At 41.1% G+C, this 26489-nt stretch overlaps 1 protein-coding gene across 1 annotated transcript in view; it reads left to right on the top strand.

The window, feature by feature from the left end:
• Positions 1-24018, top strand: part of pdcd4a (programmed cell death 4a) — a 28184-nt gene extending 4166 nt beyond the window's left edge. The window contains exons 2-11 of the mRNA XM_080445699.1: positions 5492-5794; positions 6262-6359; positions 10674-10787; positions 11279-11500; positions 12273-12370; positions 12782-12896; positions 17127-17234; positions 18067-18177; positions 19625-19764; positions 21777-24018. Coding sequence (XP_080301825.1) covers positions 5492-5794; positions 6262-6359; positions 10674-10787; positions 11279-11500; positions 12273-12370; positions 12782-12896; positions 17127-17234; positions 18067-18177; positions 19625-19764; positions 21777-21828 — 1361 coding nt within the window. The 3' untranslated portion in view covers positions 21829-24018. The remainder of the gene's footprint in view (positions 1-5491; positions 5795-6261; positions 6360-10673; positions 10788-11278; positions 11501-12272; positions 12371-12781; positions 12897-17126; positions 17235-18066; positions 18178-19624; positions 19765-21776) is intronic.
• The last annotated feature ends 2471 nt before the right edge of the window (positions 24019-26489 follow it).

Raw genomic sequence — 26489 nt, 5'->3', positions numbered from 1 at the left:
TGCTGTTGCACTGCAGCTGTCAGGCGGCCCAAGTCAAATTCAGGCTCATGAATTAAGCTAGTATAGGCCTAACCTATTTCAATGTAGAGCAACAAGTCAGTTTTGATTAAACTGTAACATATGGAAGTCTAGTGTGGTGTATTGTTGGGGTGGTCTAAATGTTACAGTAATGATCGTGGTGGTACAGATTAGAACGGTGTGGCTTGCTAGAAGCTTGGCAGCTTTTATTCATATATTTTGTTCACGCAACAGGCATGAACAAGCATTCACTTGTGTTTGACCATAACAAGTCGTCTTGTTTTCTGATTTGGTTCAAATTAAACCACCAAATCTTATTAGGCACTCTATTTACTTGACCATTTTACCCTGTCTTACTCTGATCTTGCACCTGGTGGTGGTAAATCTTAAATACAAATTTGACAAACCTACAGAGTAGAGACTACTACTAAAATGTCAGAGTTGAGCTTGTGACCTGTAAAGCTTCTTCCACGATGTCTGTAAGAAATGACAGTTGAGCCCCTTCAGCTAAACACACCCACCCACCCACCGCACCCTTCTGTCCCTCTGTACTTAACCACTGTTGGGCCTTGTAGGGGTCTCTTACTTGGTCCATTTCATAGTGCAGCTGTTAATTTGACTATAGAGTACATAATGTGCAGTTTACCTTTTCTACCATAACACCCTGGGGGGGGTGTCTGTGTGTGCTGGGGGGGGGGCAGGTGTTAGTGACCACAGTCTGTTGAGCATGGTCATCTTAGACCAGGCAGCCATTAACATTTTGAGAAAACTAGGGCAATCTCATGAGTGCTCTGGGGGAAAAAACTTCTTTGCACTACTGACCCCCTTGCTAATCAGTCAGCCAATGGCATGCCCTCTCTTCTCGCGGCTGACTGCTACACAGGGAAATTTCCCCCTTAGTAGCCCACAAACAGTATTTTTGCTGTTTTAGAAAATTGTGAATACAAATAATTGCCTATAATGAACTGGCTAGAATAGGGACGTCGGGGGTTAAAATAGTTAAACTGCTGTCATGAGGGTTTAACACTTGGGTTTGGGTCGGTCCTCTGGTCACTGTGGCGGTGGGTTGGTTGACCTTGTGGCCTGTGGTGGAGTTGGTGGGGTGGATTGGTAGAGCAAATGGAAGGTAACGCCGCACATCACTTGCCTGTCTCCTCTGTGGTGCTGTATTGGATTGGTATGCCTTCTGTCTGGTCAGTGTGCAGGTGGCAGACAGTACAGGGTATGTTTAACATGGCAGCAGGCGAATGTTGCTCTTTTATTGCTTCAATTGGAGAAGGGGAAGCGAGCTGTGAGAACAGCAAAACCATCTCCCAATACAATACGCAAAACAGAAAAAGTCTGCAAAACAAATTACATCAATAGGATCCGCATGATGCATAACAACATGGTGACAATATGAAAACGGGAAGATGCAGCAAGCAAGACAAGGAAAAGCAAACCCTTTTTTTAATAAGTTAAATTAATAAATTTCTTTCTGCAGCCATGGAACCCAACTCTTGGATCTTAAGACAATGAGATCTGCATTACAGATACCCAAAGACATGTAGTCTAGTCTTGTATTGGTATCAAGTTACCCATACTTATTAGCTAGGTAACATTGCATTTTTGCCCCTTTTGTGATGGCTGTCTTGGCTGCACGCCAATTTTCTTCTGCCCTGCCTTTTTTAGCTGTTTCCAATGGACTGGGTGTGTTTTTGGCTGGCTGACATTGGTTGGATGTTAATTTACAGTCCTGGCAGGGCGTGTGGTCTGTACGAGCGAAAGAGGAGAAGATGACACGTGGTCAGTTGTTTATACATTTTTGCAGGCCCAGGGAGTGTTTGAGAGTAGAGCACTACCTGTTCTGCAGCAGTTTGAGTCAGTGCATACATCGGCATGTACTTGCATACAGGATTAATGGCCCTCTGCAAAAGTCGGTTAACAAACTTTCTGCCTTGAAAATGTTTAATTGAAGTGGGTGCATAAAATGTAGCATTATATTTACAGAGTGGAGCCTAGGTAGTTTTTGCTAGCATTTAGTAGTTTGTGCATGATATTAGCAATCATTTGCCGAATTGTCCAATATGAATGGCTGTGTGGACTGTGAACACATTTTGTCTGCACTGCATACTTTAATTTGTGGAAGGAAAAATGTGATGTTGATGTCTGACTCTGAGATTTGTTCAGTTTGAATATAATGAAAGACTAGAATTGTAGCCTCTTGGAATTTGCAAATAGCAATAGAGTACTTGTGGGACAGTTTTTTATTATTGTAATGTCTTTTAAGCATTGCAACGATTTTGTAGGCACAGATAATGCGTGGGGTTTTGATTTTATATGGTAAAAATGTTATCCCATGAATCAAATCATACTAAACCACATACACCATAAAATTCTCAGTGCTCTGAAATTGTAAAACATTTCCCCAAAAGACCCCAACAGGTAGTCTCAGAGTTAAATAAAAAATGTTTTTGGTATGCACCATGATACCTTTCTCAGATTCTCTATTCACTGAGTTTATAGTATAGGCTGTATATATATATATAATGCTGCATTCACACTACTAGTGGTGACAAAGTTGACAGACTAAAGTCATTTTCAAGGCAGTAATATGAAGCTACAAACTGATGCCTGACACTTGTTGTCACTGCATGATGGGTGTGCAGACGCGCTTCAAAAGAAAGTTGAGCTGGATTCAACTTTCAGTCCTGCAATGACGCAGTGAAGCGTCAATCAATCGTATGTTTTTGTTTCACCATTTTCTCTCCCCAAAATTCCTGCTCCCTTTGTAAATAAAAGCGAACTCATTTTTGCCGCTAGACCAGTTCCCTGTGCAAATTAACCCTTACCCTTTTCATGTTACACGTAGTGTGGCTTGAGCAACACTCAACGGTGGCTCGGCAGCAATGTAGCTGGCCATGCTTGTCTGTTTATTAGTTTTGTCAGCTCTAGTGTGAGTGGATACAGCATAAGAGCGAGTAGTACTAGCCTAGTAGTGGGATACATGCTGAGAGTGAGGACTTGCAATTGGTTTGTACAGTACAGTATAGTATACTAGGAAAGTACAGGCTGCAGTGCTGAGAAGAGCGAGGAGTAACGGTTGGTTTGGGTCTGTGGTTTGGCCAATTTCCCTCTCTCCTCCCTTGCCCTTCCCGCTACGTGTCCTGTAATCTATAGGAACATAACGTTGTCAGAACCCCCATAACTTCTCATACTCACTGGCGTTTGGTAGAGGGCTAGCTGTAGAAGGACTCTGGGGTATTCATTACACCCCTCCAATGTTCATTGCCCTATCTCCCACAGTTGGGTCATGTGACTAGCTGTAAGCCCAACAACACTGCCATATGTAGTCAGACCCACGCTGTGCCGCTCTAGACAGTGCCATGAGACACCGAAGGAGAAAGAGAAGCTGGTGTCAGCATTTCTCCACCATGTGCTCCCCCCTTTTCTCCCCCCCTCCCTCCGTCCTCCTATGCCAACAGTAGCACTCTATTCCTTCCTATTTGTTGTTGTTGTTGCTTTCTGCAGAGTTCTACAGATTTCTTTCTCTTTTTTTGCTTCCATGGAACCAGGCCTGCTTTTAGTTTTGACCATCACAACTTATCCTTGTTTACAAACACTCGATAGAGCGGAATGGCAGAAGAGCACTGGAAGAGTGTGTAGTTGTTATGTAAGGAGTGCTTAAAAAATATATTCTAGATTGCATTATCAGTCTCAAGAACCTGCAAATTTGCAATATTAGTCTATAATAATTACCGTAATGAATTACTAATTACTTGAACGTTTTTGGAGAAATCCTCGAATAGCATACAAATCAAACCGTAAAACACATAAACGCTGTGAACACATAAGTTCAATTACTACTACAGTTGCCAAATGATTGCAATCTGATATTTCTTGTAATATTGTCCTGCTGTAATGTAGCTACTTGTGCATGTGTTTTGCATGTTGCTGCAAATCTAACCCCTCGCATTTGTAAAGGTTAGCTGGATGCCCAGGTGTTGTGTTAATCTGCACAGACATTTTGGGGTGTTGCATGACCTTCAGAAGGAATGCAGAGCTCAGCTTGGACTACACATTTATGCGTTGTGTTATAAATGGATCATAAGGACTTAAGGTTTGCAGTTTGCACTTGTATTGGCAGATACGTGCCTCAGAATGGGGCAATAGATATCATGGATGGGATTTGTGCAACTACAACTTAACTCAAGTTGAACACATTTGAAATCTTCCACTACTCACTCTAGAATTTTACCACTTGCAGTTGATTTATTGGACACATAATCTCACATATTGCACTCATTTGAGAGTTAAGAATTTTCCCACTTATATCACAAGGCGGACCGCTACTCCATATAATTAGAAAATCAGCTTAGTAAAATGCTGGAAATGGGGGTGGCCCAAAACTTCGCTAGGAATTGCTGCTGTAAGCAGATGGTTCTCAGATTACAACGTAACATTTTAAGCCTAGTCTAGTCTAGTGTGGTTGGCCTTTCTAGGACTTCAATAACACATTTATAAACAAGTATCTAATGAAACGCATAACCTGTTGAAAACCCTTGGAGAGAATTACATGGAGGGCTGGAACAATGTAGTTCAGATGTATTATGGCTGAAATTCCCCTTTTAACCAAGCATCCAAACAGCTGCAAGTGTCTCATTAGAGTCTCACCCGTTTCTGGCGCCATTCTGTGAAACAGCATGTTCTGGATGCTTTCAGAAGGGACACACACTAAAGCCTAATTTATACTCTGTCGCATGATAGTGTCGCTCATCAGAAATAACTTCTTTCCAAGCTTCAAAATAAGACACAGTCGTGCGACAGTATAAATTAGGTTGAACAGGAGCACTGTTTTCAGACTTCTCACTAGACTACCTCCCTTGCATGGAGAGGTGACACTAAACAGACCATATCCAACAGCTGTTGTTGTTTGCACAGTATTTTTTTTTGATAACCCACTCAGAGAGATAGACAGGCTTTGTAAGGGCAATTCACTGAGCCATTGGCTTTACTCCAGTACATCGGCCTATAGAGACATTATTGTAGCAATGGGTGCACAATAGTACTGCGAGTACTTATTGTAACATTATTATTATTATTTTTTACACATGGATATTATTTATAATATGGTGCCGGAGGTTGTAAACATTGCATCATTCTGAAATCAACAACATGCACATGGGTGTAGTATAGATGACAGATAACAGTTAAGTTACAGTCATTAAAAAGTATGTCCTGTGTGTTTGTGTGATTGCAGACTCCTAAGGTTCAAACTCGACTCAATCTGTGCCTGGTATCTATTGTTGACAGTACTGCTGTAGCTATTGCAGTATCCATAGTACTGCTGTAGCTATTGCAGTGTCCATAACACTTTCAAGGTTATCTCCACATCCTGTCAAAGTAGAAAGACAAATTTTATACTCTGTCGCACGATGGATATAAATCAAGCTTTACTGACTCTGGCCACCCTTTCCCCTCTGGCTGTTCACAGGAGTTTTCTCCTTAGACGGTGACCTAGCAAATAATGGCAGTATGTATGGCGATGAAGATGATGGGCTGCATGAAGTGGAGGTCAATGGTAACTGGACGCCCCAGGAGAAGCTTCTCCACGAGGCCCGGCTCAAGGCCAAAGCTAAACGTCGTCTGCGCAAGTCCTCATCCCGAAACTCAAACAGTGAGTCGATCTCTGAGTCGGGGGACTTGGCAGACAGCGACCCCAACGGCGTTAAAGCCAAAGCCAACACCAACGACCGCAAGTCACGCGCCGGCAAAGGCCGGGGCCTGCCGAAGAAAGGTAAGAGCTCCTGCTTTCTTCATCTTGGATCTGTCCACTGATTGATTGATTACTTTATTAATATGTTTGATAACAGTACGGCAGTACAGTCAAAAAAGCTCAGCTAGAAGTCCTTGGGGGACTTGTTTCCATTGTGGGTTATGGTACACGATTCATCGACAACACATACAATACATTACATATCGGCAACAATCATATAACACATAGCTAAAATAGTCGATCTACAAACTCTTAGTGTGCCGCATTGTGAGCTTGTAGATCTTCTATTTTTGACATTTTTAAAGAAATGCTTTGGACATTTTTTAAATAAGGATGCAGAACTATCTTTCAAAACGTAAGCTAAGGTTAACAAAATGCAAAAATAAGTTGACTAAATAAGGCAAATGAATTATGGCACCCAATCAAGGCTTACGCTAGCTCTGAGTAAGACCTGTACTATGCTAACAGCAGTGGTATTTTTTGGCCAGGTGGTGCTGGTGGTAAAGGAGTGTGGGGGGCAGCAGGGCAGGTTTATGAAGTTGAGGAGCCTGACGCACGAGACCCAAACTACGATGAAGCTAAACAGGTATGGGGCGCATGTTTGTGTCTCTTTTTGTGTAGTAGTATCAACCAATGTGTTGGGTGACCCTTAGTCTCGTGTAGCCAGACAACCATTTTACAATCTCCGAATGCTATATAGAGTCTGGAACTACACCTCCCGAAATCGGAGAGAGGAAGTTGGCACTTCCGTTCACGAAAAAATATTTAAAAATATCATTACATTTAATTTTTTAATTTCCATTTCTGCTAAGCAGCAAGCTATATATGCTTAGATGATTTGGATTTATATTAGGATAAATTTGCGCAACTGTAAAGACAAAACGGAAGTGGGGAGAGTGTTCAGCTCCGCTTTATATTTTAATCATGATCAGCGCTTCCGTGTCCCAGACTGTATGACTGGAAACATTTGAAAATTGTGGGAGGCAACAGTCTGGCCACGTGAGACTAGGTGACCCTTGCCATGTTAGTTGTCAGAAGGTTTTGGCTCTGAACTGCCCTCTAGTGGAAGTATTGCTTTCAATCCATGCCAACATAAAGGACACATGGAAGAATGTGAGCAGAGACTGTTACATCATACGGATCATGTTTTTGTAAGTAAAGGGAGCATAAATGAGCCTTAGCACATCAGTGTTAAACTATGCTTTTTGGCAGCTATTATCAGTAGGTTTGATACATTTACAACTATCGCCTATACAGGCTCCTACGTTTACATTTTATATATGCTGGTCCCATATGAGCCCGAGTGCAGCCTTGAGCCTCAGATTAGGCCCTCTTGGTTGTTCCTAAAAGTCACCTTATTACCTGGTGCGATCAGGCTTTTGCAGCCCAGGCAACACCTGTGGATCTAAGATGAGCAATGTCGGTGTCATCTTTTGATTTATACTTTACCGTTTTCATTAAAACTATGCTTTTAACATGTTGATGTGTAATGCTAAAATGATGGAGACGTGCAAACGTGTTTGTGTGAGCAGCAATGCATTGGAGAAGAAATTGAAGAGAAGCAGGAAGTGGTTCAAGGCAGAAAAGCGGACTTCACATGCTTGTCCCACCATGGTGGCTGTGCCTTTTTTACACAGGCATTCATTCGGCACTGTGACTGCCTCCGCTGCCAGCTCCATGTCCGTATCTTTTATACAGAATGATGGTGCAACATTCCCGCCTTGAGCAGGCTGTGTAAAAGGGGCTTTTGTTTCCCCCAGTTGCCAGTGAATAAAAACCACCAGAAAAGTGTTAGCTGCTTTTGGTCAGACCACTAGTGTGGGAACAAAAGATACCACACACAAACAGCCCACTCATCACAAAGCTGAGGTGTATGTTTAGATTACACCTCTCATGGCGCATTCCAAACAAACATGCTGATACTGAAGGGCTGCTGCTGGGGAATAGGGATGAGTATCGTAAGGTTTTATCCGATACCGGTACCAGAACCGATACTTCTCAATTCTAAAAAAGGAACAGAAAACATAGTCTGTTTAGTGAGAGGAGGAGGAGGGGCTGGCTGTCGTGACTGAAGTGCAGTGGCGTCTACTTTACTTTATCTACAAAAATGTTCATAGCAAGACACATGCATAAGCATTTAGCAGCTTGACTTAATTTGCGCTAATTCTCTATGTGGTAAAATGCTCATCTTAACAATCCGCAATTGTGGTATTTGTTTAAAAAATATCCACTCCGTGATCAAATACACCTACTCTAATCAAATTATTTCATCAGCCCTCTCCCTGGCATCATGGATTAATTTAGTTTACAGAGGTTAATACATTTATATTTGAAAAGCAGTATTATCTAATCTAATATAGAGCGCCTCAGTGCGGCTGCAGAGTTGGTATCAGATGGACAGCTGACAACGTCGTCAGATGTGTCATGTCGGTAGACTGTGTAGTTTGGGCCGTTCATTAATCAAAGAAACATGTTTACATTATTAAAATGCTACGCACATTTCCCTCTTTATGCAGCGAGGGTGCCTGCAGTTGTGATCCCATCCATAGCCCACAGCTCAGGCCTACATTGACTGTCTAGGTACCGTTTTACAGCACCGAATTCTACGTCACGCTTGCACCGGTCTGGCACCAACTCAAATGGCACCGGGGCCGTACTCGCACGAGAACCGGTATACATCCCTACTGGGTAAACGACACACTGTTGAATAAAAGGGGCCTCACGCTCTGGTCAAGCCAGTAATTGTCCACATACAGACTACAAGCATATGCACACCTGTCTGTCTAATGAATCACACAATGCATTATCCTTTGTTGAAAACGATGGCACAGTGTGGTATGACATAATTAATTACCCTCCTGCTGTGAACGGGCGCTAACAGTTTAATTCATGTTCTATGTCCACGGCAACAGATGGCATTAGCTGTGTTATCATCTGATCTGCGCTTCTTGCTAGATCGTTTTCTTTTTTTTTTGCTGCAGGCCAAAAAAGGCCTGCAAAAGGCTAAAGTCCATAGGAATTGACATGAAGATTATTTATAGCTAGACTATCATTGAACACACATGGCTCTGTGCCCACCACAATCACACTATATTTTCAATCTTTAACCCTGTTATCAAGAAAAAGTTCAGCACAACGCCCAAGGCCAGTTCTATCTGTTCTCTGGTCAGCCTGACATGGCACTGACGTAGTGGGAATGGAGCATCTGTCAAGGCGTATGGCCCACTTGATAATAGACTCAGAAGAGCTCAAACAGACCTCAGTCATGTCTTTTGGCCCTGATGTGGTATGGTCAGAAGATCTCTATATTTCCTTAATGTCTTTGCCACTTATACCATATCACTGCCATATCTTTAGTCAAATGGTATGGTATGCCCTTTTGATTTTATTGTGTTGTACAATCAATGTTCTGGTTATCAACTCTTGTTTACTGGTGAGGAGACATGGGCAAGGTGCAACAGCTGACCAAATAAGTTGTTTGAATTAATTGCCAAGTTCAATAAATCACAATTTTGGATTATTTGTGCCTCTCTAATCACAGTGGAATAGAATAGGGGCAGTGTGGTAAAGGGCAACCGAGGCATTTGATGGGACCAAAATCTATCTGTTAGATTTCTAATGAGTGTTAAGGGTTGAAAAGTGTCATGGGCTTGTTTGGTTTTGATTTGGCGATATTTCAAAATGTATCTATAAATTGCAGTTCTGTAGCTATAGTGTCCTTTGAATATTTCCTTCTCCTAGACACAAAAAAGTTTGCTAATGGTTCAATACCATTATCAAACTTCCTTAATAGAAATGGCCTGGCGAAAATGCCTCCGCCCATGTTATACCACAATTTATTTGCAGTTGTAAGAGTAAAGTTGCTCCAAGTGGATAAACAAATGTGCATGATAATGATGCTAAAATGCAATCATGTATTATTAATGGCATGCCATTTATTATGTTGTACAGAAATGCCTGTTCAGCAATTGCCTTTCTTTATTGGGGACATTTTGAGGGATATATATCCTCACGTATGTTGGGAAAGGTCTTGTTTCGACTCCCTTCAGTTAAAAAAGGGGGGGGAAACAGTCAAGGATCACTTCTCAAAACAGGAAAGTGAGTCAGAGTAATGGGCTCGAAACTGAGTCAGAGTAATGGGCTCTCACCCAGAAGTGTGTGTGTGTGTGTGTGTGTGTGTGTTCCAATTCCCATCTAAATTTAGACAAAATATCATGAGTGCTTCACTCATACCCCTAGTGAAAGATTACTTTTTCTCCCTTCTAGTTGGTGTCAAGATTGTTATCACTGAAAGTTAACAATTGTTCTCCAAACCTACCATGTTTCACACACACCGGAAAGCGGGTCAATCCAGCATTCACTGGTACTCTTGACAACAACTGTACACAGGAATTGAAGTTTCAAGTTACATGTAAATAATGCATATGTTCCAGATAGTATTTGTCCAAGCTATGGTATTTAAGTAAGGAATGCTAGATATTGACTTGAGCATTTGATGGAAGTTATAGCAAGGTAAAGAAAACATCTGATGCAAGTGACATGTGAGTGTTCATGTTCTCGCTTTGTATTTCCTTATCAGAATGGGAATTGTCAAGTGTGAGGTACATGGGAAGATTCCTTTACATCAGGTGCATTACGATCAAACGGAGCTATTAATGCAGGACTACTGAGGATACATGGACATGTAGGAGCGATGAATACAATTGACCATATTCATACAGAGGCCGTTTTGCTCTTACATCATACTCTTCATGTTCTAATGAGCGTGATGATTTGAATGATGGCCACTGTGTGAATATGGCCAATTGTAGCAGTACATTCAGAGTGTAAAAGCCTAAGTGCAAATCCTAGCGGTGATGTTTCTATTTCAGATGATGTGAAACAGTTTGTTCTTTGACAGGGGGACACAGTTTATGCCACAGTGGTGCCAGAGTTGGATGAAAAGGAGCTCGAGAAGACTGTCAACCCTATTGTACAAGAATACTTTGAACACGGAGACACAAAAGAAGTCCAGGTAAGTGACACAGCATGAAGACACTTAAAATCACGCAAAACCTGAGAGGCACTGGTAATCGACAAGATAAAACGCCAACGTCTAATGGCTAAAACTGATACAGAAATTCAACAAGAAAAGTGGGGGATTAGGCTGTATAGGGTGCTTTACAAGAATGCTTTTCTGGAAGAATATGTTTTAAGAAGCGATTTAAAGGATATGATAGTATCCGCTTGTGGAATACTCTTGGGTAGGGCATTCCTTTTGGGGCATTAAAGGAAAAGGCTCGTTCTCCCTTGATTACGAGGGTATTTTTTTGGGGACCTCTAAAAGAGCCCCATCTAGGGACCTAAGGGCACAGGGAGGGTTGTAAATAATACCCCACATCCATGAGCCATCTTTTCCTTTTTTAATCAATTTTTGGAAAGCTAGGTTTTGCTGTTAAAGGGCGTCACTGTTTTACAGATGACTTTCCCACATTGATTTCTAAAACAATGTTGCCTTTTGTTTAGATGTTGCTGAAGGGACTGAACCTGGGCTCCAATAAGTATGAGTTCTCCTCGCTGGCTGTCTCCCTGTCCCTTGAGGGGAAGGCCAGCCACAGAGAGCTTACCTCCCGCCTGCTTTCTGACCTGTCCGGCAAAATGATGTCCCAGTCAGACATGGCCCGAGCCTTTGACAAGATAATCCGAGATCTACCAGACCTCATTCTGGACACACCAGAAGCTCCACAGGTAGGCCTGACTAACTGGCAGTGGTGTCCATGTAAGCACCCTCATAGGTCAAATACTTGTTCCATCCATGATCTTAATTCCCATAAAGTAGTTTGCCATGCTAGTGGTGATCATCATGTATGGGCCTTACAATATGGGCAAAATAAAGTAATTGAAGAAAATGAAGCTGTTTATGTAAGATGCCTCATGTGCAATAAAGTATGACTCATTTAGATTAATTCATGGTTTAATCACAATATCCAACAAAAAATATTTAGATTTTAGTTGTTATGCTGCTCTGTTTAGTTTATTTCAGTACATTTTTGTGGTAACATAGTTTAAATTTCATAGGTAATGCAAACAAAAAAAACGAATTGAGAAAATAACCAAATTTCTGACCAAGAAGTAATAGGCTGAAGCCATAGCTTATTACGCCTACGCCTATGTCCATACCACCATATTACATTTAGACAGTGTTGCATTGCTGGATTGGAACGTGGTTGCACTCTTATTTTAATAAATAACACCTACACTACAGGTCACACAATGGACAATTGATATGCTCATTCCTATGTTAATTCATCTGGTATGAGTCGGGAGCCTTTGTAAACTTTGCTGAGGTGTGAATTTAAAGTTGTTTTAAATCTATGCATGTGCCTGCGCGTGCTCTTGTTCAAATAGGTTCCTGCGCGGCGTGCAAGGCCGTCCCATGAGCAATGCAACCCTGCATTTAGATGAGGAAATGGTTGTGTGACACAACAACAAATAAACCTTTCCCTTCTGTCGTCCTCAGATGTTGGGTCAGTTTATTGCCAGAGCTATAGCAGACCATGCCCTCCCCATGTCATTCTTGGACCGCTACAAGGGCAAGGTGGACTGTGACTACGCCAGGTGAGCACAAGTTGATTGATGCAAATTAAAGACTTTAATGCAGTTGTTTCGCAAATTTCCCTAAGACTGTAATTTAATGTCGGGGCATGTTGAACTGGCACGCTGAACTGAATAATGAAGTTAAAAGATTTATAGAAACTGTGTGGTCATTCACAATCTTGCAAATGCAGATTACACAATTGGCAGTTTCACAATTTTTTTCAGTTTTTACACAGAAGTATTAGAACTTAAACCCCCAAAATGATGATAAATTCACTCTGCCTCCCATGCAAGTAAAAATCAATACATTAAGTTCACCATGCCTTCATCAATGTTTACAAAAAAAGATAAATCTGTTTAGAGTACTTAATTCCTTTCCTTATTTTTCATGTTTGTCTATGTTGTATGTCTGGCATTGTTCTCTCACTGCAGAGCGGCGCTGGACCGTGCCGCTGTGCTCCTCTCCATGAAGAAGGAGATAGTCAGGCTAGACAACGTGTGGGGTGTGGGTGGTGGCCTCAGACCTGTCAAACACCTTGTCAAAGAGGTAAGCTCCACACACATTGATTGCGTCATGTCTTGTTGAAGTGCCATTTGTACTAGACACTTAATCCCTAACTGCTCAAGTAAGTATATAGTATAAAATGTGAATTAAAAAAAAAAATCACAGTGATGAATAACTGCAATACACAATAGAATATGTAAGCCTAAGCCATGTGCTTACATATTGTAAAAGAATGGAAGAATGTATGGGCCTCTAATGTTGAGCTTGTTGTACAGATACAAATCACCATGTACCTGCAACCAGCCTTTCTCTGCTCTTACATAACATCAACAGACGGCTGAAGTGCACACTGGGTAAAGAGCCACAGGCCAGCCCTGTACTTGCTTGCTGTGTTGGCAGAGCAACCTTCCCCTCTGGGAATTTGGATTTGAAAAAGAAGGAACAGATATCTGTCAGTACGGAAGTCCGGTCTCAACCTAACGTGTGTGCACTGTGCAGCTGGTCTTGCAACTTGTTGGGGGGTTTAATCCTTGCTTTGATTTGGTTGTTTTGCAGGGAGACGTTGGAAATGCATATAAAATGTTAACATCAGAAAGTTGCAAAAGTGTATTATAAGGATGACAACTTATTTATCAGTGCTTCTGTGTTTTTACCATCGTGCAAACAAATTAAGCCAAACCACACTCATGTTCGTGACACGCCCCCACACCCCCGATGAGGCGTGATCTCTCTTAGCATGGCTTTGTGTGGGATTGCTGTTCCCTGGATGAGACGGTTGTGTTTGGCATGTTACTGTAAAATGTGCGTGCTATAAAGATCATTTTTGTGTACATTTATGTAACTGTGTGCATGTGTTGTACAAGACTGCATTATAGCATGCATTTTTGTATGTTTAGGAAAGGAAGTGTGATCTCACCCTGCCCTGGGTTCTAGAATGTTACATAACCCCTCTGAAGAACTCATATCACTGTCCAGTTTTGATTTCCTGCTTGGCTGTATGCAGCTGCCTCCCAGGCAGAGCAGAGTGGGCTTGCATTGGGCATGGGGTCTCTTCACTGCTCTCTATTGGGTCTCATCGATTCTGTATCCTATGCACAGCTACAGTAAATCAATTTAACTATTTAAAAATGGTTAATGTTTTAACACTTCAGAGTTAAATAAAGACTCTGGAATCTTTGTCCCAATCTGTCAGTCTTTCTATTATTTTCCTCTAGATTCTGTTACATTGAGCTGAGTTGAAGCCAGAGCAGGCCCCACAGCATCCCTTAGCCTCACAAGTTAGTTTGCTTTTAGCCGACAGCACTAACAGATGCTCGTGGGAAGTGCTGGCTAGCTCTTGTTGCTAAGCGACTATTGAAAATCGTGGTTGAAGCACAGCACTCCACCTGAAAGTTGAATATTTTCAGATTTTGGGGGCTTGGAGAGTCCTATCGTGTTCTAAGAACTGTTTAGAAACAGGGTATTGACATTAGCAAAAAGAAGAAAAAAGGGAAGACAAGCTAGACTTAAAGGGCAAGACCACTTAGGTAGAGGTTTGGGTTGTGTAGTTACCTTGCCATGATGTAACTCCAAAGGTGGACAAGAAATCAAACATAATTGCTCCATTTGATTAGAAATTGAGAATTCAAAATATGCTCCTCATTGACTTACATTGTACAGTGAAACGGGATTTGCAGATCCGGATCTTAAATAGTAAAATCAGCAGGAAGTTAACATTTTTATTAAAAGAATAAACGTACTGGGTTTGGTGATGTTCTATATTGTCAAATATCACTCTCTGGCCTGGCTTCCCTCCCCTGAACAAGGCCAGTTGTGTTCGTTTAGACGCTTGGCAAGCCGGATGCACTGCAGTGGATTCGAACAACTAGATTCCGGTGGTGGGCAGGTAATATTTCCCCTGCACCACCCAAGCGTTGTGTAATGATACTTGAGACCCCCCCTCTTCTGGACTCGTATACACCCATGTTAGCGCTGGATCTAATTCTTTCCGGGCCCTCTCCTGGCTTCCTATACTGTTCCTCTGCTGTTCTCATTTAAAGAAAAGGTACAAATTAGCTGGCGAGTGGACTGCCTACTCTCCTTTTTTCAAATAATGAAAAGGGAAAGCTTGGGTTATGGCCTGTTTGAACGTCCCATTGAGTGGCTTGAAATTATACTGTGGCTCTGCTTAAAACATGGAAACTCTGTGTAGGTCAGACTTTGCATAATGGCAGTACAGTAGCTGTTTGCTGGGATTCTGAGGGAAAAGGGTAAAATTAAAGCCACCCCAATTATGGTTTACATTATTACCACACCCATTCTGAATAAACTAAATTGCTCTGCCATGGATATCACAAGTTTCAATTTCACAAATCACAATCGCACTTAAAAACATTGTGCATCTATCTGTGTGTGGCTGTAGACTAGTGTAGGCTTTTGGAAAACAGACGATTTCTTGAAGTCATGGTGTGGTTAGGGTTTGATGTTGAGGTGAGCTACATTGTGGACCCCCAGCTGAGGTGTGTGCATCCGTGTGCACATTTGCACCTGTGCTTCTCTCTTGCCATTCAGTACAGTGCGCCAAGAAAGTTCCATAGGAGATTGCACTGGACAGACTTTATAGGCTGATTTCCCTTACTGAAATGCTGTGGTCTGTTCAAAATTCCACCGTGTGAAACACAGTGGATAAAAATGTCTAAAAGAAATGGATAAAAAAGCACAAGATCCTATTATAAAAACAACAGGAAATTAGTTGTTATATTCAGTTCAACTACAGTAGCACAATGTGTTCCCGGTTTGTACTCAGCAGAGTTTAACATTGTTGGTGCAAACTATATCCAGAATTTGGTGCATAGACTTCATGCCTCAAACATGTTGAGAGGAAACCGATGAGGGGTGTTTGTTGTTCATAGCATTGCTATATAAATTATATGTGTGTGTGTGTGTGTATATGTATATGTGACTCCTCCCTTTTCCACCATAAACTTCACTTGAAAGTTATAAATGTATAGTATATGTGACTCCTCCCTTTTCCACCATAAACTTCACTTGAAAGTTATAAATGTATTAATGTATAAATGCAGCTGTTTGCTTTGATCTGCTTGGACCACCGGGGACCGCTTGAGATGGACAGAAACAAACTGCTCTAAGGAAGTAGCGAATATTAAACCAACAGTTGTAGATAGATAGATAAACATACTAAACAACATGCATAAACAATCTATCCCTAGTATTGTGGATAGAGAGCAGGGATGGCTGCGGGCAATGGTGGAAGAAGTACTCATTTCTTTTTTACTTAAAAGTAAAAGTAACAATACTGCATTGTTGAAATATCAATACTGCAATGTAGAAATACTGTTACAAGTAAAAGTCCGGTAATCAAAATTGACTAGAGTAAAAGTACAAAAGTATTGGCATCAAAATATACTTTTGTACCAAAAGTAAAAGTACTCATTGTGCAGAATGTCCCATTTCACAAGTTCAAAATGTATACAAATCTTTTGAAAATAGCAGATCCACAAGCTCACAATGAACGCATTGTGAGCATGTAGATCGGCTATTTTCAAATGGCCGAAATATATATAGGGCTGAAGTGGTTAATGTCTGTTTTGTAATAATGATCCAAATCTACCAAATAACTAGTAACTAAAGTTTTCATAATAATTGTAGTGGAGTGAAAGCACAATATTTTCCTCTGAGATGTAGTGGGGTAAAAGTAAAAGTATTGAAAATCGAAAATAAAAAATAATGAAGAATGTAAAAATACCTTGAAATTGTACTTAAGTACAGTACTTGAGTACATGTACTTAGTTACTTTACACCACTGGCTGCGGGTGCCCCACGCAGCTCTGGCCAACTGCTCTGCCCAGCCAGTAGAGCTGTTGGCATGGAGGAGATGCAGCTCTGGCAGCTTGTTTGTAATCAACCCGTTCATTTTAGGCAGTAAATAGGTCATGTAGATGTTCAATCTTGATTCATTTTACATCAACAACTGCTAGTTTAAAACTTGGTTATCAAAATGGGCTACTTCCAGACAGTCTGTTTCTTCACTACGGTAGCAGACACGTTGACATCTGACCTCGGACATGCCCAAGTTATTGCATTTAGCATTGTGAACTAGCGTTGATGTTTAGTTAGATTTTTGCTTTACTATTATTTCCTTGTTGCTTTCTTGCTACATGTTTTTGTAAAGCACTTTATAACCCTGTGCAAAGCGCATTATAAATTAATTGTATTATTATTAAATTTTTGCACCCAAAATCGCTTGTCACACTTTTGTGTTCTGTGTTTCAGATGAATCTCCTGCTGAAGGAGTACCTGATATCGGGGGTTCTGTCGGAAGCAGAACATTGTCTACGTGACCTGGAGGTGCCACACTTCCACCATGAGTTGGTCTATGAGGTTTGACCCAGGCCCAGTCCTCCTCCTATACAATTATTTAGTCATTAAAAGAGCCCTATTATTTAGAAGTTTAGTCTTGTATATATTGTATCCAACTGGCCCTCAATGTAGGTCTGGCATACTGGTTAATGACTTGGACCTCCATAACTTATTCAGATCAGTGGAAGGAGATGGTATGGTCTTTGCAGCTATTTTGGGCCTTCTTCATTATCTTTCTTGGGACTTGCACAATATGCTCTGTGCATTACTGTAGTCCCGGGTTTCCAGAAGGTGGGATACATGTTTCCCATTCCGGTTCATTTTCTCATCGCTTTGTTTGTTTGGCTCAGCAGCAGATTTGAACCAGAAAGACATATGACATGTTCATAATGTGTTTCCGGTTCAAGTCTGCTGCTGAACCATCAAACGAAGCTATGGGAAACACGCATGTTTGTATACCACCTTCTGAAACTCTGGACTACATGCACAGAGCCTATAACAAACCAAGATACAGCACTGCCACCTTGTGGTAAAACAGTAAAACACAGTTGATTATCAGTGATCATAACAGACTTAGTTTAACTAAGTTTAGTTTAATCTAAACTGTTGACCTTTTTATTGAATTTGAAAACTAAGAGATCAGAGTTGCACATTGCACACTCAAGTGTCCTTGAACACTAGAGGTCCTTGACACTAAACAAAAATCCATAAATTATCATACCATGGCTCATGTCAAGATGCATTTATGAAACTCAAGCATAAAATCAGAATTGCATATGCCCTATTGTGGAAAAACAAAAGTCAAAGTTGTAGATGTTTTATATTCTCTCCTTTTTTGTTTGTGATTTGATAGGCCGTGGTGATGGTCCTGGAGTCTAAAGGAGACACAGCCGTCCAAATGATGGCAAAGCTACTTCAGACCTTCGGAAAGAGTGGCCTCATCACTGTGGACCAGATGAACCGGGTCAGTCCCACTCTAGGAAAATTTGGTTCTTGGGGTGCCTGGTGGCGCAACCAGTTAACCAAACTGTTTAAAAAATGGCTTGAAAAAAACAAAGAAACTAAACTACATCTAGCCGATCTGCAAAATATTTTAAATTTATGCTCCGTCGCATGACAGTGTCAAATGCGAAAATAGCAGACCAACAAGCTCACAACGCGCGTTGTGGGTCTGCTATTTTAAATGCGTGACATTGTCTCACGACAAAGTATTAATCAGGCTTTACATCAGACTTTGTTGTGACTTTATTGTGACAACGTTTCAACCTTCACTGTCTTCCACTTTTTAACCTGGAGAAAAGACTGCAAAGGTCGAAACATTGTGTTACAATAACAGTAGGAACATTAAAAGCCAGTTGTGAGCCCTTTCTTTTCTAAATAATTTCTCTGCCCTTGCAGTTTGGCTCAGCACCAAAATAAAGAGATTAAAATTAAAATTGTTGCTGTCGGGCAGAAACCTCTTATCTCCATATTCTAACTTGTTGTGTTTTTGTAAATTAATGCCCTACTTGATCATGCTACAGTGTCACACAGAAATATCAAAAGTAGCAGATATATAAGCTCAAAACGAGGCCTGGAATCCTGAAAAGTAACTGTTTTGGACATATGAGGTTTCCACCCGACAGACGATATGTAAATTGTATACATGTGTATATACACACACACACACACACACACACACACACACACACACACACACACACACACACAGTATAATATGCAGTATTATAATATACTCTCATTTCCAATTGCCGCCCTCTGCTGCCCCCCCCCTTTGAAAACCTGTGAGTTGTGCACTGGCCACGTGCTCCTTGTGAATTGCGAGGACCTGACTCCTGTTGTCTTCTCTCGCGTGTCTGTCCTCTCTCTCTGTCCATGGTTTCCTGTCTTGCTACACTCTCCTGTCTGAAGAAAGCAGAAAATGCCAAGAAAATGTATATTTGAAAACATCTTTTGAATTAGAATACCGATTTATTCAAGTTTGTAGGTCAGAGATTCTGCACGAAGCAATCTTATGTTGTTTTCTTTTAGATACTGTTGCTTGCAATCTTTAGCAATTTTGGAAGGCACAGTAAATAATGCTTTAAAAAACATGTTGATTACAAAGAATTCTAACATTTTATGTTTTTATGTTTAATGTTTTACAAGTTCAACACAATACAACAACTAACAGAAAATTTTACATTAACTCAAGCCATGATAATCAATTACATAAAACACCAAAAGAAAGAATACAGATAAATTATCAAGACAAAGAATTTAAGATTAAACATACATAAAAGCATGTATCCACGTCTACAATCTCTCTCTATATATATAAATTATATTTCCATCTTCATATTCATACTGTATGTCTTACATACATATATTTGATGTTGTTCTTTTTATATGGCCCATTGTTTCTGCTCCAGGGCTTCCAGCGTGTGTACGATGCACTCCCAGAGATCAACGTAGATGTACCTCACGCTCACTCCATTATGGAGACGTTTGTGGACCTCTGCTACCAGGAATCGGTCATCACCAAACAGCTGAGAGATGCCTGTCCCTCCAGGTCGGAGCCTAGATAGAAGTATATGAAATATTGCTGATATATATATATATATATATATATATATATATATATATATATATATATATATATATATATATATGTTACAGTATGATTGGAGAACCAGTACGATTGAAGAAGGCTCGCTCGTTTTTACCACCCACCCAGCAATTCTGTAGAAGCAACACTAGAGGGAGCCACAAGCCAGGCTTGTGCACAAGCATATATTGCCGCGACCACACACACACGTGCGCGCGTGTGTGACCGGCTTCGAGTGCTATCAATGCATTGAATGGGGAAATAGGCGAGTTTATTAGACCTTTCAATGGGCGAAATAGGCTACTACCTACCCGCGATTTATCAGACCATTCATTCAGGAGCTACTGACCTACTTGGAGGCGGAGCAGTCCGCACAACAATATTTACGATTCTGTGCCTATCGGTACATAACTCAAACGGCGCTGAGTAGGCACAGGCGAACGTCACACCGTTCAGGACGGCAACTCGGTCGCCTTAGCTCCCTCTGTGGTCCTTCACGGGGTGACAGTTCGCCTGTGACTGCGCGCCTCCGTCAGGGTCCAAAACCAAAAGCGAAACCTAAACTGAACTATTAAGTCATGTCAGTTGGTAGGTTAGTATGTCTTGATAACACCCAATGAATGGTCTGATAAATCGTGGGTAGGTAAGTAGGTCGCCTATTTCGCCCATTCAAAGGTCTAATAAACTCGCCTATTTCCCCATTCAATGCAGATAGCATTCGAATCAGGTGGACTGTTAAGATACTTTTATTGTGTTCTGCTGGCTTTTGTTTTAGTTTCTCCCTGACACACACACACACACACACACACACACACACACACACACACACACACACACACACACACACACACACACACACACACACACACACACACGGAGAAGGAGAAGGAGGAGGAGCTCCTCCTCCTCGCGAGCCTCGCTAATAAACCCTGTCTCGAAAAGCCCCGCATCGCCCCGAAGCCCCGTGCCTAAAAACGAGCGCTCTGTCTTCAATCGTACTGGTTCTCCAAACGTACTGTGACATATATATATATATATATATATATATATATATATATATATATGTACACACACACAAAGTAAACTATTAATATATAGGTCAAGGATATGGTTAATATATTTTTCATACCTGTTATACCAACTAGAATTAACCTATTATAAAACTATTGCTGGCCAAAAACCAAAACATATTGGCATTTTCCTTTTTCAAAGGTCCAGCCCAGGACTGTTTTGAACATAGGGCTATATTCACATTCTGAAACAGATTGATTGGTTGATTGAAAACGTGTTCATTGTTTTTTTCTGCATAAGAAAAAAAGAGGTCCGTCAATGTTTACAAATGACAACCTATTGCAGCCCCAAAATACAGCAAATGCATTTTAAAACCTGATTTATCCTATGAACAGGAAGAACTGCTATGTGAACTAGACTAGAGAATAAACTGCTATTTTCTTTCTTTTTTTGTTGTGGGGCTTCCCACCGAAGTCTGACGTAATTTACGCATCCTACCTGGGTCACGTTTTTTCCCCCCATTCTGAATCCCCATAGAACTGTGTTACAAAAATAAACAAATGAGCATGCCGGTTTGACTCCTATGGATATAAAGCATCAACTGACGCCAAGAAAACGTTACCGCCACCGAATTAATTAAATCTTCACCAGAAACCTACTGTATCAAATATGAGTGACTGACTATCGTAAACGATGCAGAGCTGCCTCCCTGACAATAGCACAATGACAATTTGTTTATTTTTGCACCACAATTCTTATGAGACAATTCTAAGATGACCCAATGTTATTCGCCATAGATAAATTACTTCCGTGACCCAGGGGATGAACGAGTGACGTCAGGACTTCGGTACTCTTATTGTTTTTTATCACTGATTGGGCCTTTAATACCACTCTGATTTAGCATATTAATGCTCAGAAATGTCAATCTGTGTCAGCCTCTTAACTGTTTTTTCTTTATCCACTAGAGGGCGGAAGCGCTTTGTCAGTGAGGGAGATGGCGGCAGGATTAAAAACTAATGAAGATGAGGAAGTGAATGTGGGAAGGGAGTCGGCCTTCCTGAAGTTCGGCAAACTGGCGCTCTAATCTCACTTTTTTCTGCTCCTGATTGGTGTCATCAGTAAACACAAAGCCACACATAGTTTAAAGCAGCCCTAAGAGAGACCAGGGCGTTGAGTTCCCTTCACGTTTTCCCATCTCTCTGTTTTTCTTATGTTTTATTGAAAGGTTTGTAAATGTTCTTTATTTCGGAGGTTGCGGCCCCACCCGCCTCTTTGTACCTGTCAGTCATGGGTGATTCATGTGGAAGCTTCAGAGGAAGTGGGTCTGGGGGGGGGGGTTCACTGGGTTCAATGGGAGTTGAATGTGGGTGATATTTGGCGCTGGGGATGAAGGTTGTTTTGGTCGTGCTTCTACTGCAGCTTTTTACCACATTTCTCCTCTGTTGTATCATTTTTGTTTTTGCATGTATAAGCACTTAAGCTACAGTATGACACTTAAATGAGGTGGAAAATTACAGCATTTTGCCTTTTCTCAGCAAACACTTGGTTATGCATCTCAGTAAGGACCGTGGCAATTTATTTTCTGCCTCAGATTTATTTGTAATTTCATTCAAAGATAATGTTCTTTGTGTTCTTTCTGGCGCTGCTGGTTTCATGGCTTTTGTTCTTGCCACCTCAGCCTCTCATCTCAACCTAGTTCATTTTGTAAAGTGCAGCCGTCAAAGCAAAAGTCTTTGAGAAGTGCTCAAATGAAACAGACTTCAGGGCAGTGTACTTGTGTTCAGATTCTTTCTCAGAGTAAGAATGGAATTGCCCAACTGTTTCTTAGAGCTGAGGATCTGTCGAGCTTTATTTTTTGTTTAACTTTTTGCAGACACAACATGGGAAAACTGCATTTTTAATTTCCTCTTTTCTTTAAATGACTTGCTGACACAGTAGCAAACGCTGACATTTGGGTTTGGGTCATAACATCTCTGTGTTAAACTGTGATGTGGATTTTCCTGCCATGGTTTAGGTCTACTTAGCCTTTTATAATGGTTGTGTATGTATTAATGGTTTTGGCATTTACCTTACTTTAGAGCGACCTTTCATTTTTAACCCATTAAGACCGATTCTACAAATGCCTTCTAAATAAGTAGTTCTCAAACCCCGAAAATGATGATCTATTTGGCCGTGGACCCCCTTCTGAACAGGTTTTGTGCGAGGGACCCCCAGAAAAGAACATTTGTGTGTTAAAAAATGTTTTAATTAAAATTTCCCCCAAAAAGGCAGATGTACAAGCTCGCAGCGCAGCACAAAGTGACACGCTGTGAGCTTGTATATCTGCTATTTTTTAGAACAATTGTTCTAAATCCTAAGGGTTTTCTGAAATACGTATGTTGCTATAACGTATGTTGCTAAAATCTCAATCTAAAATCTAAAATGACACATATTTTCCCGGTTTTAATGGGTTATGGTGAGGCAGTTCAGAATGGATGGGTTGGGGTTGGTCTTTTCTTTTTTTTGATTGACAGTGCCTATCCAGGCGTCAAGAGTGGCCAATGGAGTGGTTGATAAGCCTCCTCGTCACCTCTTATCAGTCCTAAATCATGCAGGAAAATACACACCACATCTTAATAGAACTACAAGACCCCTGTTTTCAGTAGTCCCCTCATTCAGTGAGGCATTTGATTTGTGACAATTAACTTGACTTTTTTTTGTTCTGCTCCTGTATTGCTTTACTCTACCCCCAGTATCAAAGTCAGTTCTGGTCAATGTGGGTTTAACAAGATGTGATTGTGACAGTTGATGGCCAGAGTTTCACTGTTAGATTTGACCCCTAAAGAACACACCCTGAACCCATTTATGGTACATTGACTTTAAAACGTATAGGATATCTGGCAATGTGTGTTATTGTTGCACACTGTAATGCAACCAAATGTAAATAATTGATTTAGGGGGGAAATCCTTTCTAAATGTGTAGATTTGTAACAATTTATGTTTCAGAAATATCCAGAGCTACCCACACACCCTCATGCATGCAGCTGTCAATTTTTAAGTAATGTGAGGCATTTTTTTGGTGTACATTTCTGTACATACACAAAGAGTCATCTTTTTTTGACAGAACCTTCACATTTTATTTTTCGATTTAGCAGATTGTTCCCAGTTTTGTGTCTCGCATAAGCTCATTTCGAAGTTGTATTTCAATAAAACAACTTATTCCCCACTTCTTTATCACATTTGTGTGATTTTGTATTGTCTTTATCTTGTCATCACAACCGTGTGTGTGTGTGTGTGTGTGTGTGTGTGTGTGAGTGTGAGAGGTGTACTGTGTATAGAGGATTTATGTGTGGTTAATGCCGCTGGCCAAAAAGAACAGATCTGCTAGCTAGCCTGATATATACTTAAGTAAAAGTACTGCAACGTAGAAATACTCACACAAGTAAAAGTCCGGAATTAAAAATTTACTTAAGTAAAAGTACAAAAGTATTGGTATCAAAATGTACTTAAAGTACCAACTGTAAAAGTACGAAATGTTTGAAAATATCAGATCTACAAGCTCACTTGTTGCTTGTATCGGCAAGTGGTTAATGTATGTTTTATAAATGTAATTATTTATATCTGCAAAGTAACTAGTAACTAAAGTTTTCAAATAATTGTAGTAGAGTAAAAGTACAACATTTGCCTCCGAGATTTAGTGGAAGAAGTAAAAGTGTAGACAATTGGAAATACTTCAAAGTAAAAGTACCTAACAATTGTACTCGAGTACAGTACTTGAGTAAATGTACTTAGTTACTTTACACCATTGACTTTTACTCAAGTAAATTTTGATTACCGGACTTTTACTATGCAGTTTAATACCTGCATGGAACTTACTTACCTAAGCTAACGTTAGCTAGCTACGTTAGCTAAGCTAACATTACGTTAGCTAAGCTAACATTACGTTAGCTAACGTTACGTTACGTTAGCTAACGTTACGTTAGCTAAGCTCACAAGTGTTTATGTTTGAAAGTTAAAGGCCAGCTGGTTGGGCGGACGCGCGGTGGGCGTGGTCACGACGCGATCACGAGACATGAAGTTAACCTGTGACCTGCGCTCAGCCAATCACAGGCGCGTTAACGTGGTTATTCTTTTATGCATCTTTCGAATTTGATGCTGCGTCACAGACACTAGGCTATAAAATGCCGCTCGCAGCCACAGGTTGTCAGTTGATGATGATAGTGATGATGGAAGACACACAGATTCAGATGATGCTCGCTGGAGACGTTGAGGAGTTCTTCAACCAGGAGACGTTCTTCAAGTTAGACCTGCAGGAGTTACACTTCTTAACGGTCGGCGGAGAGGATAATGTCTTAAAATTGAACATTGAGAGCTTCCAGGAGCCAGAAGAGGACGCCGTTCACAAACACCAGGGACCGTTGCTGCAAAAACGGCCGTCAAAACAGCAACTCGGTGAACTTCATCTCGGCCATCAGCCTCTGACAGACGACCAGAAGTCTGCCCGGAAGATGCGGTTCATCATGGATGAACTGTTGGAGACGGAGCAAGCCTACACCAGAGATCTGCGTGAATGCCTGGAGATCTACCTGTGGGAGATGACCAGTGGAGTGGAGGAGAAACCTGCAGGCATCATCAATAAGGAAGCCATCATCTTTGGTAACATGCAGGACATCCATGACTTCCATAGAAATGTTTTCCTTAAGCAGTTGATCGAGTGTGAGCTTCCAGCTGATGTGGGACGTTGCTTTGTGGCATGGGCTGAGAAGTTTGACATGTATGTGAACTACTGCATGAACATGGCTGCTTCCAGTGAACTTGTAGTGGAGAAACACGCTCGATCCTACTTTCACCACATCCAGCTAAAATATGGTCTGGACGTGGCCAGTTCTCTCGGCTCCTTCCTCATCAAGCCGTTCCAGAGAATAACTAGGTACCAACTCCTGCTGAAGGATTTATTGTCTGTCTGCAGCAAGGAGGGAGGTGGAGAGATTAAGGACGCTTTGGAGGCGATACTAAGAGTTTTGAAGAAAGCTAACGGCTGCACAGGCCAGACGACAGCCAACCGACGACAGCCTCGGACCTCTTTCAGCTTGCTGCGGTACTCTCCAGGTCTGACACGTTCTGGAAGCATGCTGTGGACATGGCTGACCAAGCGCATCATCCGAATATCCAGCCGGAGTTTTGGATAAGGCTTGGGACAAGTCTAGCCCTGATCCAGAGCGCTAGTGAGTTCGAGAGAACTCACTAACGCTCTGGACCAGGGCTAGGACAAGTCCTGAGTGGTCTTGGGCTTTGTGGACTTAAATGACTGCTGTACAGAACAGACTCTGCAACAGGCCCATACACCTTTGCACTTATACTGGCATGTCTCATCATGGACCAGGTTGGTGGACCACAGTAGAGACATGCAGAATTGGCAATGGCTGTGAACAATGACACTGAATTAATTATTATTATTGTATATATTATATTTCATTGTATCATATTGTTGTTATTACCTGTGCTTATTAATAGTTTTATTGTATTGTATTATTATTATTGTGTATTATTATTACCTGTAGTGAATAAACTGAATACATGGTAAAAACCTGAATGTTCATTTAACTCAACCCGAAAGGGTACATTTGCACATACGTATAGTATATAATCCAGTGGGTACAAGAGTTAGTGGGTACAAGAGTTAAAAGCAAACAACAACC

The sequence above is a fragment of the Gymnoscopelus braueri genome, assembly GCF_963280865.1.
Source record: "Gymnoscopelus braueri genome assembly, chromosome: 2".
Taxonomy (NCBI): domain Eukaryota; kingdom Metazoa; phylum Chordata; class Actinopteri; order Myctophiformes; family Myctophidae; genus Gymnoscopelus; species Gymnoscopelus braueri.
The sequence above is the reverse complement of the archived record's forward strand: the minus strand, read 5'-3'. Positions and strand labels throughout refer to the sequence as shown.